This window comes from Cricetulus griseus (assembly GCF_003668045.3).
Source record: "Cricetulus griseus strain 17A/GY chromosome 1 unlocalized genomic scaffold, alternate assembly CriGri-PICRH-1.0 chr1_1, whole genome shotgun sequence".
NCBI lineage: Eukaryota > Metazoa > Chordata > Mammalia > Rodentia > Cricetidae > Cricetulus > Cricetulus griseus.
This window is the reverse complement of record NW_023276807.1, coordinates 254,623,077-254,640,409: the sequence shown is the minus strand read 5'-3', so window position 1 is coordinate 254,640,409 and position 17,333 is coordinate 254,623,077. Positions and strand designations below refer to the sequence as shown.

The following is a 17,333-nucleotide window of genomic DNA, read 5'->3' as shown; positions in this document are numbered from 1 at the left end:
GACTTTGAAGTGTCTACTTTCCAAAGAGGGCCCAGTGCCACCCAGACTAGGAAATTACAGAAGCTGGGTTATAGCCAGGAAGCTGTGAGCAAGGTGGATAGTGCGAGCCAGGTTTCGCCCTTCCTCTTTTGCCTGTACTTCCTGTGGGTAGCTTTTGTTTTGTATAGATAAACACACATGATTTATTTTTAAAACCGTCATAGAAACGACAAAAACCTTTGGCACTGCAAGAATGTAGTAGGAAAGAAGACATCTCCCTTTTCTAACCCCTAGCTTCTCCCAGAGACAACATACAGGGTTTCTTCGACACGTGAAATATTAGTATTTTGTACCCCCTTCTCCTTTCTGCAGTGCTGCCTCCTCCAAGCTATCCCTCTTGTTTCCTGTGACACACGGACATGTGGCACTGATCTGTTTCTCTTTCTGATCGTTCCATGATGTTCTTGACGATGTGCTCCTGTCCAGATGGGCTGCAGCTTTTAATTTGTCATTTATTGACATGTAGTTAAGTCGAGGAACTTTCCCTGCTCCAAAGAATCTTATTTTAACATATTTTTATGAGCATGAAAATATGTTTCTAGTTTTTATTTTTAAATGAAGTGATGTTAATACAAAGAAGGACTAAGGTCTACAGAGTTTTTCCCCCCTTCTTCTTTTTTATTAGTTCAAATTAGGAACAAGCTTGTTTTACATGTCAATCCCTTCTCCCTCTCCCTTCCCTCACCTTCACCCCTCCTACCCTACACCGACCTACCCCCCACCCCATCCACCCTCCACTCCCCAGGCAGAGTAGGGCCCTCAACGGGGGCTCCCCAAAGTCCACCACATCATACTGGGCTGGGCCTAGGCCCTTCTCCATGTGTCCAGGGCAAGAGTGCATCCCTTCACGTGGGATGGGCTCTCAAAGTCCCTTCTTACACCAGGGAAAAATACTAATCCACTACCAGGGGCCCCCTAGAGTACAGAGGTCTCCTCATTGATATTCATGTTCAGGGGTCTGGATCAGTTCTGTGCTGGCCTCCCAGACAGCATCTGGGGTCAATGTGTTCCCCCTTGTTCAGGCCAGCTGTTTCTGTGGGTTTCCCAACCTGGTACTGGCCCCTTTGATCTTCATTCCTTCCTCTCTGCAACTAAGTTCCAGAGTTCAGTTCAGTGTATATCTGTGGATGTCTGTCTCTGCTTCCATCAGCTGCTGGATGAGGGCTCTAGGATGGCATAAAAAGTAGTCATCAATCTCATTTTAGGAGAAGGGCATTTAAGTTATCCTCTCCACCATTGCCTGGATTGTCTGTTCGTGTCATCCTTGTAGATCTCTGGAAATCTCCCTAGTGCCACATCGCTTCTTGGACCTATAATGGCTCCCTCTGATATGGTATCTCTCATCCTGCTCTCCTCTATTCTTCCCCCAACTCAATATTTCTGCTCCTCCATTTCCTCCTCCTGCTCTCATTCTGCCAGCTCCCTCTCCCCTACCCTCATGCTCCCAATTATCACAGGAGTTCCTGCCCCTTCCCATTCCTGGGGTCCATGCATTTATCTCCTAAAGTACTTCATGTTTCCTAATTTCTTTGGTGAAGAGGATTGTAGGCTGGTAATCCTTTGCTCTATGTCTAAAATTCATATATGAGTGAGTACATACCATGTTTGTCTTTTTGTGACTGGGTTACCTCACTCAGGATGGTTTCTTCTAGTTCCAACCATTGGCCTGCGAATTTAAAGATTCCATTGCTTTTTTTCTGCTGAGTAGTACTCCATTGTATAAATGTACCACATTTTCTCTATCCATTCTTCAGTTGAGGGTCATTTTCCCCCCTTCTTAGGGACTTAAAATTCAGTTCTCTGACTTATGACCATTTAACTTAAGATTTTTAAACTTTGGATTATACAAAAGCATTCAGTATATACATATTTATTGGAAACCTAACTTAGAATTTTGATTTTTCTTCTCCAGATTAGCTTTGTGTGGTATGATACTGTCTGTCATACTGAGCAGTTGACAGTGATGTACACATCTCAGTCCAGTGCCTGATGATAATGGCAACACCAATCCTCTGCAGAGCATGGTGTTGCCAAGCCATTATGTTCCTTAGTTATAGCTATTACCTAAGTCCACTTTTAAAAAAAGTTACCATGTTTTCAAACTAGTATGGGCTTGTTGGCATGTAAACTCATAAATCAAAGGATGCCTACCTATACTCTTTTTAAAAAGTTTATTGATTTGTGTAAATATTTTGCCGGTGTGTAGGTAAGTGCGCCATGTGCATGCAGTTCCTGCAGAGACCAAAAGAGGTTGTTGGATTACCTGGAACTTCTGTTACAGGTGGTTGTGTGCCACCGAGTGAATGGTGGGAACTGCAAAGGCTTCTCCATAAGAGTACCTAGTGTTTTTATCCGGTGAGCCATCTCTCCAGTCCCTCTTGATTCAATATAGTGTTTGAAATTCTAGCTAGTGCAATAAATCAAGAGCAATAAAAGTGAAAACAGGGCAGGAAGAAGTGAAATTACTTCTATTTTCAGATATTCTATTCTTAGAAGACCCTGAAGATTCCACTGGTAAACCCTTTGATCTGACAAATGCTTGCAGCAAAACAAAAACAAAAAACTGGATACAGAATCAAGCTGTAACAAGTATGTAGCTTTCATATGTACCAAATATTTCTTGCCAAGAAATCATACAGCATCCAATTCCCAGTCACTTATACACTCATACATAGATACATACACACCTACCTAAGAATCAAGCTAATCAAGGAGGCATACATCTTTTACAGTGAAAATCTTCAAACCCTGAAGACAAATGTGAAATCACTAGAAGATAGAAACAGTATCTGGAGAAGTACCTTTGGAGTCCAGAAAGGACATCAGATGACCTGGAAGTGGAGTTACATGCAGTTGTGAGCCACCTGATGTGGTGACTGAACCCGGGTCCTCTTGAACAGCAGCAAGTGCTCTTTTTTTTTTTTTTTCAATTCTGTATTTTATTACCGAAATACGCTGGCCTACCCACCCCACCCCGCAACAAAAATCTCACCCTTGTCGCCTATCCTTTCCCCCATTCCTCCCCCAGCCCCACACATGTACCCCGGATTTCCTGACCACTGGCTGTTCTGGAGTGTGTCCATTCGGTAGCCTCCCAGAGCCTCTATGGCGAGCACAGAGTGGGTGAAGGAGCCTCTAAGAGGTGCTCATTTCAGGGCCTTGGCCGCTTGCTCATAGGCCAGCTCTATCTCCTCGTCGTCCAGACAGGTGGAGGCGAACTCTTCCCGAGCACAAGCATTGCTTAAGTACCGATGCACTCCACGGAATGCCTCTGGAATGGTGAAGCCTCTGTATTTTTTAAAAAACCACCTGTACGATGTGAAGCTTTGGCAGCAGGTTACAGTCAGCCAGGGTGAGCTCATTGCCATCCAGAAGCTTCCTCTGCGAGATGCCCTCATCTTCAGCGCTGGTGTCATCCACTTCTTCCGGGAGGGGGGATGTCAAGTAGTTAACTAGAACCTTCAGAGCTTTCAGGAGTCCCTTCTCTAGGTTGTCATTGAGTGCTGGGTTTGAGTTCTTGATGTAGGCCCAAAACTTGGCAAATATGTCCAGCCCTGAGGTGTTGGACTCAGGGTTCAGAGCAGCCAGCTTTGGGTACCTGGGAGGGCACAGCACAGCTTCCAGGAATTCCTCCATCTTGTTGGTGTCTGTGTGTACTTCGGTGCCATACAGCAGGAATGGGAGTTGTCCTCCTGGGCAAAGTTTCTGAACTGTCTCTGTCCATCTTTTGGTGTCCACGGTGGTGACGTTGAAGGTGACTCCCTTGAGCCAGAGTACCACGAACAGCCTCTGGGAGAAGGGGCAGTTCCCAATCTTGGCCCCATCACTGCCAGCCTTCACGAACAGTTCCAACAGTTCGACCTGAGGTTGATCTTCGGCCACGGCTGCCTCGGGGACCAGGAAGCAGCCGTCGCCGGGGGAGCTGGGAGGGGCCGGGCGCAGCGAGTGCTCTTAATCTTGAGCCATCTCTCCAGCCCTGATATTTGGCTTTTTAGAAGTGTATGCATGTACATGACTTAAGTCCTTTTAGGCCAAAATGTACCTAGCCATTTGCAGATTTCCTAAAATTGGCAAATTCTGGCATTTAGAAAGGTCTGTAAAGCCATTTTAGGCCACTAACTCTTCAATTGGCTCCTGAAGGTTTCCCTCCAGTTGTAGCCATTCATTGAAAATCCCCTGAGTGTACAGCATGGACCAGACTGAGCCAATTTGACAGGAACCCCAAATGAATAATATATAAACAATACCATGATAAAGTAACTTGAACATTTATCATTAAGATAGTGGAACAACTACAGAAGTCAGAAAGAGAGATATATAAGAAAAAATTAAAACCCTACACATTTTATCTTGCTGAAGGATAAAAGGTGAAGAAGAGGAAGGATAGTAAGGAAAGAGGAAGAAGACCTGTTAAGTGCAGGCTGGCTTGTGCAGAAAGACAAGAGCTAGTTCTATGAAATAGCTTTCTTGCTGAAGCTTGATCTAAAAAACCCAGTACTACCATCATCACCACTTCCAGTAATAACATTGCTATTACCACACCTCATCAGCATCAGCACCGTTTCTACCGATACCACTACCCTTGACAGCATCATCATCACCACCATCACCACCACCACTGATAATATCACTGTCATTACTATCAGTCCTACCAACAATACTGTCACTACCATGACCCTCCACCACCACAATAATCACAATCATCACTACAGCACCCATCCTATTATTACCCAAAATATAAACAAAACAAAAAAGAAAGTAATGACTCAAGGTGTAACTGGGGTCTGGATTTCCAGTAGGCCCACAATGGTTGTCTGTCATCTTGGTGCCCTGATGGGGGATGTCCTTCTGTATATATGTTTCTAATGTGGGAAATTACCAATACAGAGTCAGGTAAAACACCAGGGGATTTAATAGGGAAAAACCTTACTTACAGAGTGACCTAGCCAGGTGGCAGGGCAGCAGTCCATAGAGCAAACCAAAGATGAAAGTGAAAGCAGCTGCCACGTAAGTATCCCTCACTCTACATCACCCTGACCACGCCCTTGCAGGAGTGGCTACAGCATCCCCTACATGTTTCTCTTATTGGTTGATGAATAAAACACTGTTTGGCCAATAGAGACAGGAAGATAGGCAGGATTAGGAGACGAGGAGAATTCTGGGAAAGGTAGATGGAGAGATACCGGGAAGAGATGCCATGTAGCCACCAAAGGAGTAACAGGTCCGGACATTCTCTGGTAAGCCAAGACCATGTGGAAATACATAGATTTATAAAATTGGGTTAATAATTAAGACAGAGCTAGCCAATAAGAAGCCCTAGCCATTGGCCAACAGTTTCATAATTAATATAAGTCCCTGTGTGTTTATTTGGGGCTGAAGGGCAGAGGGACCTGGCAGGACAAGAAACTCCAGCAACAGTGCCCAGGAAGTAGTGACATGAGCTCCTGGGGGCCAGCTTGTTAGCTTGACTAGCCATATTGGTGAGTTGCAGGTTCAACAAGAGACCTTGTCCCAGAAAATCAAGTGGAGAACAATCCAGGAAGACACCTGATCTCAACTCTGGTCCCCATATGCTCATGCACAAACATGCCCCCATATACATTTGAAAGACAACACACACACATGCAGAAAATTCTCTCACAACTCTTGACTGACATAACTCAATAAACACAAACAAAATAAGACAAAGACCCAGACTAAAACAACCCACAAAACAACTACCACCAATGAAAAATATGGAGGGAGGAGGAGCCAGTCTCAGCCAGTCTGAGCCAGTCAGAGCTAGTAAGATTCAGCCTTATTTAGCCTAGTAAAGGATCTGCATTATTGTTCTTAGGATTTATTGAAGAATTTTAAGCAAGGGTGTAGTAATCTGTGTGAAATTACGCATGTAATTCCACATGTGGGGCTGAGTGCAAAAGAAACCAGAGGCCACTGAAGAGATGATTACAGGAGTTCATGTTAGGGGTCACAATAAGATACATGCAAATCATCTGGCCAAAGTGTGGTGTGAGGTTTTATTCATCTTTCTTTGGAGTCTTTCCGATTAGACAGTTTTATATGCATGAGAACTGCTTGCAATAATGTTGGTCATACCCTGTTTGGGTGAACCAATCTAATTATTCAAGAGAAATAGAGTTTCTTATAAAATTAGTTCTTTGAGAAATGTATTTGATCGTATTTACCCTTCCTCCAACTTATTCAAACTAACACAGATACCTAGCTATCTCTTTTCAGGAATTTTCAAATTGACTAAGAAGTAGGCAAATTTAGGGACCAATTATAACTATCAGAAATTATAGAAAATTTTGAATCTCTGCTCCATACACCTTGGAGTTTGGTGAACATTAGTTTGGCTTTCACAATTCTATTAAATGTATTCATTTCAACCTTTACTAACAGTGACTTTTTTTGCTTATTATGTATATCCACTATAGTTTAGTTAGGGTTTCTATTGCTGCAACAAAACACCATAATCAAAAAGCAAGTTGGGAAGGACAGGGTATACTTGGCTTACACTTCAACATTGTAGTCCATCATTAGAGGAAGCCAGGACAGGAATGCAAACGGGGCAGGAACCTGGAGGCAGGAGCTGATGCAGAGGCCATGGAGGGGTGCTGCTTACTGGCTTGCTTGTCATGACTTCTCAGCCTGCTTTCTTATAGAACTCAGGACCAACAGCCCAGAGATGGCACCACCCACCATGCCCTTGGCTCTCACTCATCAATCACTAATTAAGAAAATGGCCTACAGCTAGAAGGTATTTTCTAAATTGTGGTTCCCTCCTTTCAGATAACTCTAGCTTGTGTCAAGTTGACATAAAACTATCCAACACACACATACATCACACACACACACACACACACACACACACACACACACACACACACACACACACAAACCCCCAATCAGGCTAAAGTTATGTATTTTAGATGGACCTTAAGCAGGCAATCCTCCTGCCTCAGCCCCCTGAGTGACAGCAATATAGGTATGTACTACTACTCCTGGAAAAGACTGGCTTTTCCTTCTTGTCTTCAAAGTGGAAAAGATGAAGCATGCTAGCAATACATTTTAAAATTAGTTCTTTTTTGTTAATGTAACTGTCACTCTTGCTATTTACTATTTATTAATGTATTTCTGCTCTATTTCCCTTGCTGGGTAGATGCAGGGAAATAGAATCCAAGGTAAGAGAATTCTAATGTCTTTGTATATAGAAAGAAAGGGCATGCAAACTGTTTCTTGTTCTGCCCTGGCCTTTCTTTTCTGGAAAACAGAGAATGAAAAGCACGCAGTTTTGAGTGAAAATTAAACTGAATTTGGTCTCAATGGCACCTGACATTTCTTGCTTCTACTTTATGCTGTTGCCTTGCTATTCACTTATCCTTGACATCTATTTTCCCACTTACAAAATGGGAATAGGCACCTATTTCTTTATTTTGCCCCAGGGCTCAACAGTTCAGAGACTTCATAGATCACCACTAAACATTTGTGGTTAAATGAATGTTTATATTAATTAACTCATTTTTCAATGTATCAGGGAGAAAAAAATAACAGAAAATGTAACTACCTCTCCTTAGAAAATTACAGTAGCAGAAAAAGTCTTTCTACTTGTATGTGCCCATATACACCTGAGATATTATCTTTGCAGATTCATCAGCAAATACCCAAAAAGGACTGTCCTTACACCTGACTTGACAGTCACAGAGGTCTGTGCTGGACTAACTGAGGTATGTGGTGTTTTTTTCTGAATAGTCAGTGAACTTCTGGCTAAAACAGAAAGTGCTGGACAATGTCTCCACCTTGTGAGGAAGGCAAGCCCACTGGCAGCCCAGCATAGGCTTTCCTGGGGCTGTGATTTGGTACAAATTTGAAAAGCTCAGCAACAGAGTTCAGGAAGAGTAAGGAAGAAACATGTCCTTCCTGCAATGCTGGAGTGTGTGGTTCCAAATGCCCTGCTGGGAAAAGCTTTTCTCTCTGCTCAGAACTATGCATGTTCAATGTATAGTTTCTTCTTTTTTCTTTTTCTGTGACCTAATACCATAGAGGAGATGTTAGAGTTGTGGCCTCTAGCATTGGGGATGCAACACTTGAATAGTGAGTAACTGTGCCTGCCAGTGCATGCTTGGTTTGCCAACACCTAGAAGGCAGAAACAGATGGGTCCAGAGTCCAAGATGAGTTTGGGTTTCATAGGGGGACCCTGTCTCAAAAAAAGTGCTTAAAGCACACACCAGTAGTTGGACTTCATTACATTATTTTGTAAAAATTATTCCTTGGACATGTACTGTCTCCTTCCTTCTCTGTATTTTAAAAGAATTCTCAAGAGTTGTATGTTATTATACTCATATAGCTAATTCTAGTTTGAGTCAACTTGGGGTGAGCAAGGCTTGAATCCTTTGATATTTGTGTTTATACACTTTTCTTTGAGGACCTAAGAACAGGTGTTGAATCTATTAGTGACTTCTTCGTTAAGAAGATATTTGCAGTAAGAGCCCGAAGCCCTGCGTCTCCAAAGGAACTGCATTTGAAGTGCCCTTATGGAAGTAATTACTGTTAAGAGGGGTCATGCTGGCACTTGGATCAGTTAGGATTGGTATCCTTTCAAGAAGAGTAAGAGAGACCAGAGCTGTCCTTGAGCCAGGGAAGAAGAGTCATGGGTACTTCGGGAGACGGGTGGCCACCCACGAGATGTGGTCTCAGAATGAAACCACCTTTTCCCCACATAGAGCTTACCCCAGCCTGTGGACTGGGAGAAGTCTATTTTCTGTATTTTTAAAATTTTTGTTTAAATTTAAAAATTTTGTTTCTACTGGGGATTGAACTCATGACCTTATGTATTCTACCTCTGAGCTAAATCTCCAGCCTTCCTTATAGGACAGTTTTAACATCAGGGCTCAAAGTTTATGGGGTGAAGTTCTGAGAAGGCAATTGACTTTGGAGGTAAATTTAGTGACTGTCACCATTAGCATCCACTTTCTTCCAGAAAGTAAGAACATTTGAGATCCTAGCATGTAAAAACAAACAATCAAACAACCAAAAAAACCCTTAGAAGTATTTTTTTTCTAATTCCAAAGTTTGTACTTTTGTAGTAGTCTGATTAATATTTATTTCTTTATTTGGAAACTCAAAGAACTTTTTTTGTGTACCAGGTCAGTTTCTATATTCCTCAGGAGTCACGAACAGTTAAAGTAAACCTTATTAATCAAGTTAGGATGATGGGAAGCTAAAGTAAACAGTATTATTAAAGTGTTGGAAAAACACTGTTTTCCTTAGTAGGTACCATCTTGTGTTTGTTAAAAATGGTTTAGTCTAAAAGCAGAATGCTTCTGGAACAAAATAAAGCAAAACAAAAACAAATAACCAAAGAGCCTGCTTTGACTTAATATCCTTTGTTCAAAGGCAGAACATTTTTTTAAAGCAAATGAAGTATATTTATTAAAAGGTTTCAGTTTTATAGATAGAAAAATCCTAGCTTCACCCACGCCCTACACTCCAGCTGCTGTTCGAGACTGCCAGAAGTTCATGGCCATAAGTTCCCTGGGTCTGATAAAGGCAAGCAGAGGAAGAATGTAGTTAGTCAAGTACCAAACAGTGAAAATGTATAAAACCTAACTGAAAAAAAGAAGGTTGCCTGTGTAGGATGAGAAAGCTTAATGCATATAAACTCTGTTCTTAAAAAACCAGTTTTGAGAGTTTGCATTTACCTTAATAAAAGTTATATGGAATCAACTTAATATTTATCAGAAGTGATCTGTAAGAAGATTGATATTGGGGGGTGGGGATGTAGCTAAGTTGGCAGAGTGCTTACCTTAGAAGTACTAGGTCTTAGATTTGGTCCCCAGCACTGCACAAGCTGAGTGTGGTATCCACACTGTAACCCCTGTATTCTGGAGATGAAGGAAGGTCGGCTTCAACTGCACAGCATACTGTCTGCAAAAACAAAAACAAAAACAAAAACAAAAACAAAGTGTTGATGTTGGTGAAAAATGGAAAACTCGTGGAGATGAAAGGTGTTGGTGAATGTGATACAATAATATACATTTATATTTGCCACAGAACTATGTATTCAAATAGTAAAAATGATAAACCTTATGATTTTTTAAATTTAAGGGGTATTCACATGATTTTCCCCACACTTTCCCTCCTTCCAACCCTTGCTCTCTCAAATTCATAGCCTCTATTTCTTTCATTGTTATCACACACATATAAACACACAAACATATATATATATAATACATATGTATATGTACACATGCATTTATACACACACATACACACACACACACACACACACACACACACACACATATATATATAAATGTATATATTCCTGAATATGTAAATACAACCTGCTCAGTCTCTATATGGTTACCTGCATGTCTGATTTCAGGGATGGCCACTTGGTATTGTATAATCGATTTTGGAGCTCTTCCCTGGGAAGACTGTTGCTCTTGCTCTCAGAATTGCTTAGTTGCCTATAGTTCTTTGTTTAGGTTTGAGATTCCATGAAATCTCCCCTTTGAGTATTAGCATGTCTATTGTGTTATCCTTGTTGGGGTCTTATGTAGGCAGCCATGTTGATAGGACATCATGGGCAGTTTCTCTGACATTTTTAAGAGAAAAAAAATCTCACAGCAAACTTCCTGTTCCTCTGTCTCTGGCAATTTTTCTACCGCCTCTTCCATGCTGTTCCCAGAGCCTTAGATTCAGGAGTTGTATTGTCGATATATCAGTTGGGGATGGGCACCACCTGGTCATTTGTTCTCTGTGCTTTGGTCAGTTTCCGTTTTCTGTAATGGTTTCTGTCTGAGACATTTCACTGATGAAGGGAGAGACCTTACCTGTGGGTATAAGAACAAATATTTAGAATGTAGTTAGGGATTGTGCTATTGAGTAAAATGGTAGTTGTCAGTTCTCCAAGACCCATCATTTTAGTAGCAATGAGTAGTTGGCTAGGTTTCTAGTACCAGGAATGATTTCACTCTTGTTGAGTGGGCTACCTGTTTCTTAATCATACGAACTAAAATAAAGCTAGCAGGGCACAATATCACTGAGGGCATAATGGTTTACCTTGGTGGTAAACATAACTGCATAACCTTTTAGTGTAGATTTAATAGCAACAACACTAAGAATTAAGAAAATTATAAAAGTAAAGCACTTAGATGGTAAAGCATCATGGAAAGTTACCCACGTAGTAGTGCTAAGACAGTGACATAGTGGTCCAGTATGATGGAAATTAATCATTTGGGAGAGTTTTAAGCCAGAAAATAGTATAATTTTGGCAACTTTCTAATTCCTGAAAGATTAAGAATATACACATATCAGTATGTATTTTAATCTACATTGTTTAAATTTCCTATTTTTGGTGTTTTGTTCTTTTCCACTTGCTCAGATAATTAAGACACAGTACTCAAATTGAATTTAAATAAAATTCTCCAATTTACAATTTCAAAAAGCTTTGCAAGTACATTATACTCACATTTCACAAGGCAGACGAAGAACTGAACAATTATTCACTGGGGTGAAAATGAGTGATAGGAGCCAGTGAGATCAACTTAGCATTTCTAAGGATAAGAAATTCCTGGTCTTTGTTTTCCCCCTAACACTACTGTGCTTTATAAATTAATTTAATGTTTTCATTATTTATGGCATAAGCCCAGTGCTTATGAATTAAATGTGTGTAATGGAGAAATCACAGTTGGAATATTTTTAAATATATATTTTAATTTTACCTGACACATAATATTTATGAGATACAGTGTGACATTTTAATACAGTGTATTATAACAAGATCTGGATAATTAGCATATCATTTCAAATATCTATCATTTCACCATATTCAGAACTTTCAGAATCTTCTCTACTATCTATTTTGAAATATACAGTAAATTCTTGTCTGAGTACAATTATTTTACTGTACCGTAGAACACTAGAAGCTCTTCCTCTTGTTAGAGTCTACCTGGTATCTACTGTCCACCCTCCTTCTGTAATCTTAAGGTAATCTTAAGGAGATTTCAAATACATCATTTTAGCTTAGATTGAAATTCCACAGACTTTGTGCTTGTTTAAATGAGAATGGCCCCGTAGGCTCATAAATTTGAATGCCTAGTCACCAGGGAGTATAACTGCTTGAGAAGGACTAGAAGGATTAGAAGGTATGGGCTTTTTGGAGTAGGTGTGGCCTTGTAGAAGTAAAGGTCCAATCTCTCTCTTTCTGTCTGCATCTGATAGAAACCAATCTTATCAAAGTACTTTGGGGCTGTCTGATATCCATTCAGAACTGTCATTGGGGTATGGGTCCATTTCTTCTTCAGTATCTTGGAATAATTGGCAGTGTCTGTAGTTATCTTTGCTTGTCAAAACTTAAGGGCACGTGCCAGTGTGACTTAATAGGCAGAGACTAGAGATTCTGCTAAATCCCTTTGAATACATAGAAAGCAGACTAATTTGGCTGTAAATGGTGACAGTTGTACAGTGCTGAAGTTCTGTGAAAAGCAGAATGTAGGGATAGTCATGATAAGGCATTATGCTGAGGTATTTATTGAATGTAATGGAGGATCTGACTTGCAAATGTGAGATGGGTTAGTATGGGGGAATATAAACCAATTAACAAAAGACCCCGAGACTGATATTGGGGTTCAAATTCAAGCTGAAGATCAGAAAAGCAAAGAAGCTGGCCACTAGCTTCTTCTTCTTCTTCTTTTTTTTGGGGGGTTTGTTTTTGGTTTTTTTCGAGACAGGGTTTCTCTGTGGCTTTGGAGGCTGTCCTGGAACTAGCTCTTGTAGACCAGGATGGTCTCGAACTCACAGAGATCCACCTGCCTCTGCCTCCCGAGTGCTGGGATTAAAGGAGTGTGCCACCAACACCCGGAGGCCACTAGTTTCTTACCCCTACCTTAGGCTGAATGGGCTGGTCCACACATGAGTTCTTCACCAAGCCTCAGACTATAACCTCTCCTCAGTGTGGTTGGAGAATGGATGCCTCTTACTGAGACCTTGCTTCTGTCTTATATACTTCCCTAATGTTGGGATTAAAGGTGTGAGCTGTAATTCTCTGTTAGACTGATTCAGTCTTGTGTAGATCTGGGTGGCCTTAGACTCACAGAGATCTGTCTATCTAATAATCCTGAGTCCCAGGATTAAAGATGTGTGACACCACCTCCTAGCTTCTGGCTGCTGGGATTAAATGTGTGTAGTTGACTTTTATGGCTTGTGGCTGACTTTGCTTTCTGAATCCTCAGGCAAGCTTTAATAAATCATAAATAATATATTACGACAGAAGAATACTCTCACGAAGGCTTTTTTAAAAAATATAATGATAGTAGGTGCTAGAGTTTGGAAGTTTCCCCTGTAGCCATGTTAAAGGCCAGGTCACCAGATGGTGGCGCTGTTGGTGAGGGTGGAACCTTTGGGAGGTGGGGCTTAGTAGAAGGAAGTTAGGCCATTGCAGGAATACCATTGCATCATTGAAAGGACTCTTAGGACTCTGGCTTTTGTTGCCCTCTGTTTTTGCTCCCTGATCATCAGGAAGTGATCAGGCTTCCCACAAGCTTGTACCATGATGAGCTTCTCCACCTAAAGTCCTAAAGCAGTTGGATCATGTGATCACCTACAGGAAACTTTAGCCGAATGAAATATTTTGTCCTTGTAAGTCCTACATCTCAGCTTTTTTGTCATGTTGGAAATGTAGCCAGTGCTGTATTGGGATTAGCCGATGAAGTTAGAACATAAAAAGAGTTGAATGGAAGTTTGGCCACTGTCCTTAGGGTTTTTATTGCTATAAAGAGAGACCATGACCATGGTAACTCTTACAAAAGAAAATGTTTAACTGGGGTGGCTTACATTTTCAGAGGTGCAGTCCATTATCGTCATGGAGGGACACGGCAGCATGCAGGCAGACATAGTGTTGGGGAAGGACCTGAGAGTCATATGTCTTATTCTATTAGCTACAGGAAGTGAGCTGTCTACCACAATGAGTGTAGCTTGAACAAAGGAGATCTCAAAGCTTATTCCCACAGTGACACACTTCCTCTAAAGGGGCATACCTACTCCAACAAAGCCATACCTCCTAATAGTACCACTCTCTTTAGGGACCATTTTCTTTCAAATCTCCACATTCTACTCCCTGGCTGCCCAAAGGCATGCACTCATATAATGCAAAAATGCATCCAGTTCAACTTCAAAAGTCCTCATAGTCTTCAGTCTCAAACTTATTTAAAAATCTAAATTCAAAGTCTCTTCTGAGACATATGGCAATCTCTTAACTGTAATCCCCTGTAAAATCAAAATGGAAAAGCAGATCACATACTTCCAACATATAATGATACAAGATAAATATTACCATCCCAAAAACCCAGGGAAGGAAGCATAGTGGGGAGATAGCAGAACAAAGCAAGACCAAAAACCAGCTGGACAAACTCCAAACCTTGCATTTCCATGTCTGACGTCAAAGTGCTCTTCAGAACTCCAGCTCTGTAGGGAGCCGTTTCCTGCATTCTCCATCATACAGCGCGCGCGCGGGACACAGCTCCTTTCGGCTTTGTTGACTGCAACATACTTCTTTTTCTTGGGCTCTTCTCATCAGGTATCCCATGGCTCTGGCATCGCCAACATCTTGAGGTCTCCATTCCAGGCTTTAACTTCACAGCTTCACGAAGTGGCCTCTTTAGGCCTCCATTCAGAGACACCCCTGATACATTTGCTGGTCTCAGTGGTTTCCTTAATTGTGGAGGCAAATTCCATAATTCATTTCTTCTATCCTTTGCTCTAAAGCAAGAACCACATGGCTGAAGCTACAAAGTTCTGTGGCTTTCTGGGGCTGGATCATGGTCCCCTCATTCAGTTACATCTTCACCAGCTTTCTGTTTCCCATGGTTTCCTTCACTGCCTAAACCTTGCTGTTCTGGAGCTTGCTCTGTAGACCAGGCTGGTTTCAAACTCAGAGATCTGTTAGCCTCTGCCTTTCCAGTGCTGGGAAGGTGCACACCCAGCTCTAAGCTTTTCTCTAATTCCTTTTTGAAAGTTTGAAATTTAGCTGGGTGGGATCTTTCCTTGAGGTCACCACTCCCTTTATTCCTTTTCCTAATCTGTTTATCTTCTTAGCCCTATTCCACTTCTTGATGCTGTTTTTCTGTTGTGGGATATTTGTACACTGTGTGATGATATATTTGCTGTAATTGGTGCAATATAAAGCTGAATGGCCAATAGCTAGGCAGGAGGTATAGACAAGATTTCCAGGGAGTTTTGAAGAGGAGAGGCTAGGTGCACAGAAGACAGGTGACACAGAGAGGAAACAGGAGGTACTGAAAAGAGACACCACGTGATGGAATAAATTATTATAAATGTGTTAATTTAAGTTAAAGAGCTCTTTCATCTGCATGACCCAGCTTATCATGATTAATGAGTCTTCTTGTTATTTGTGGGCTGGTGGTCCGACATAAAAGGCTGAACTTTTCTCCTATTTTGCATTTTGTACTACCTTGCAGCTTTCCTTTTCATTATAAATCTTCATTAGAGTTACCACTAATAACCACACAACAGAGTCTACACTGGGCTGCTTTGAGATTTCCTCTGCCAGTGGAATTAATCTGGAGCCCTTCACTTTAGCCTCAGATGTAGTCTTTGGACAAGGGCAAATGGCAGCCACATTCTCCGAGGTCACATATTAATATTCTTCCCTCTGAAACCTCTTGAGCCATACCCCTACAGTTCAAGTCACACTCAGCAGCATGTCTTCCATGTTCCTACTAGTATGGCTCATTATGTGGCACTAAAACATTCAACCGATTTTCTAATCCACAGTCCCAAGGTCCATAGTCCTTCAAACAAAAGCATGGTCAGGCCTATCACAGCAATACCCCAGTCCCTGGTTCTAACTTCTGTCTTAGGGTTTCTCTTGCTGTGAACAGACAGTATGACCATAGCAACTCTTATGAAAGAAAATGTTTAATGGGGTGGCTTACAGTTTCCGAGATTTAGTTCATTATAATCATGATGGGACATGGGGGTATGCAGGCAGACATGGGCTAGAACTGAGAGTCCACATCTTGATAAGTTGGCAATAGGAAGTGAACTGTTTCACTGGGCATGACTTGAGCATACTTGAGACTTTAAAGCCTGTCTCCACAGTGACACACTTCCTCCAACAAGGCCGCATCTCCTAATAGTGCTACTTCCTCTGGGAGGTGTTTTCTTTCAAATGACCACAGCCAGGCAATGTGTTTTATCAAGAGAACAGCAAGCCAGATCCACAACTTCCAGCAGACAAGAGTCAGTGAAGACACCATATACAGATGGCATATTCTGGGCTTGGGTACAGGAGTAATGAAGTGTGAGAAGCCAGGATGGTTCTTACTCCACTTACACATAATAGTCACTTAAAGGCCAAGGAGAAACATGGCTACCCTAGCTTTACCACAAATCAATTCTATCCAAGCGGGCAGGTGGGTATTAGACTTCTAGTAAGTTTGTAAACCTTTCCAAGTGTTTCTCGTGAGCAGCTAGATTTGAGAAATGCTATTGTAGGTCAACAAATTCTAGGATGAAGAGATGAGGTGCTATGAGTTGCCTTCCTAATCTAGATGCTTTTTGTGTTCTGGAAGTGCAGTGGATTTTAGTAGCAAGTACATATCCAAAAGGCTGAGGTTAGACTGGTGGGAATTTCTCAACTTAACTCCCAAAGATGAGCTCTGAAGAATCAATGTCACCTTTTTTTGTGATGGGTACTTTGGAGTTAAACATTCAGAGTCTCCAAATTAAACCACTGAGGTTCTACTTTTGAAATTAAGATGCATTAACCCTAAAATTAAATATTACCTCTTATTTAAAGTATTTATTTATGTGCACATGTATATGATTGTATGTATACATACATGAATTTGTGTGTGTGTTCACACGTGTGTATCTGTGTCTGCATGTATGTGTATCTGTGTGTGTGCTCACGTGAGTGGGTGTGTGGTAAGAGCCAGATGTCAACCTTGGACGTTGCTCTTTAACAGTTGTTCATTTTGTTTGAGACAGGTCTTTCATCAACTTGGAAATCAAGGATGAGGTTAGGCTGGCTGTCCAGTGAGCCCCAGAGATCTGCCTGTCTCTGTCTCTTCACTGATGGGTTATATATTCCTGTCATCATGCTTGGACTTTTATGTGGGTTCTGAGAAAGAACTCAGATCCTCATGCTTGCTTGGTGAGCACTTTTCTGACTGTTTATCACCTCAGCATCAGCTATATATTTAAAGAGAACAATATTATAAAAGAAGAAATGCAAAGCCAGCAAACTAAGGATGTCTCTCATAGA

General features: G+C 41.3%; 1 protein-coding gene across 1 annotated transcript; it reads right to left on the bottom strand.

Annotated features, from left to right (window-relative positions):
• Nucleotides 1–3,036: 3,036 nt before the first annotated feature.
• On the bottom strand, nucleotides 3,037–4,758 carry LOC100762137 (chloride intracellular channel protein 1-like). The gene is given in 3 exon segments (XM_035453120.1): nucleotides 3,037–3,341; nucleotides 3,343–3,961; nucleotides 4,577–4,758. Coding segments are annotated over 3 exon segments (957 nt in total). The 3' UTR covers nucleotides 3,037–3,185.
• Between the last annotated feature and the right edge of the window lie 12,575 nt (nucleotides 4,759–17,333).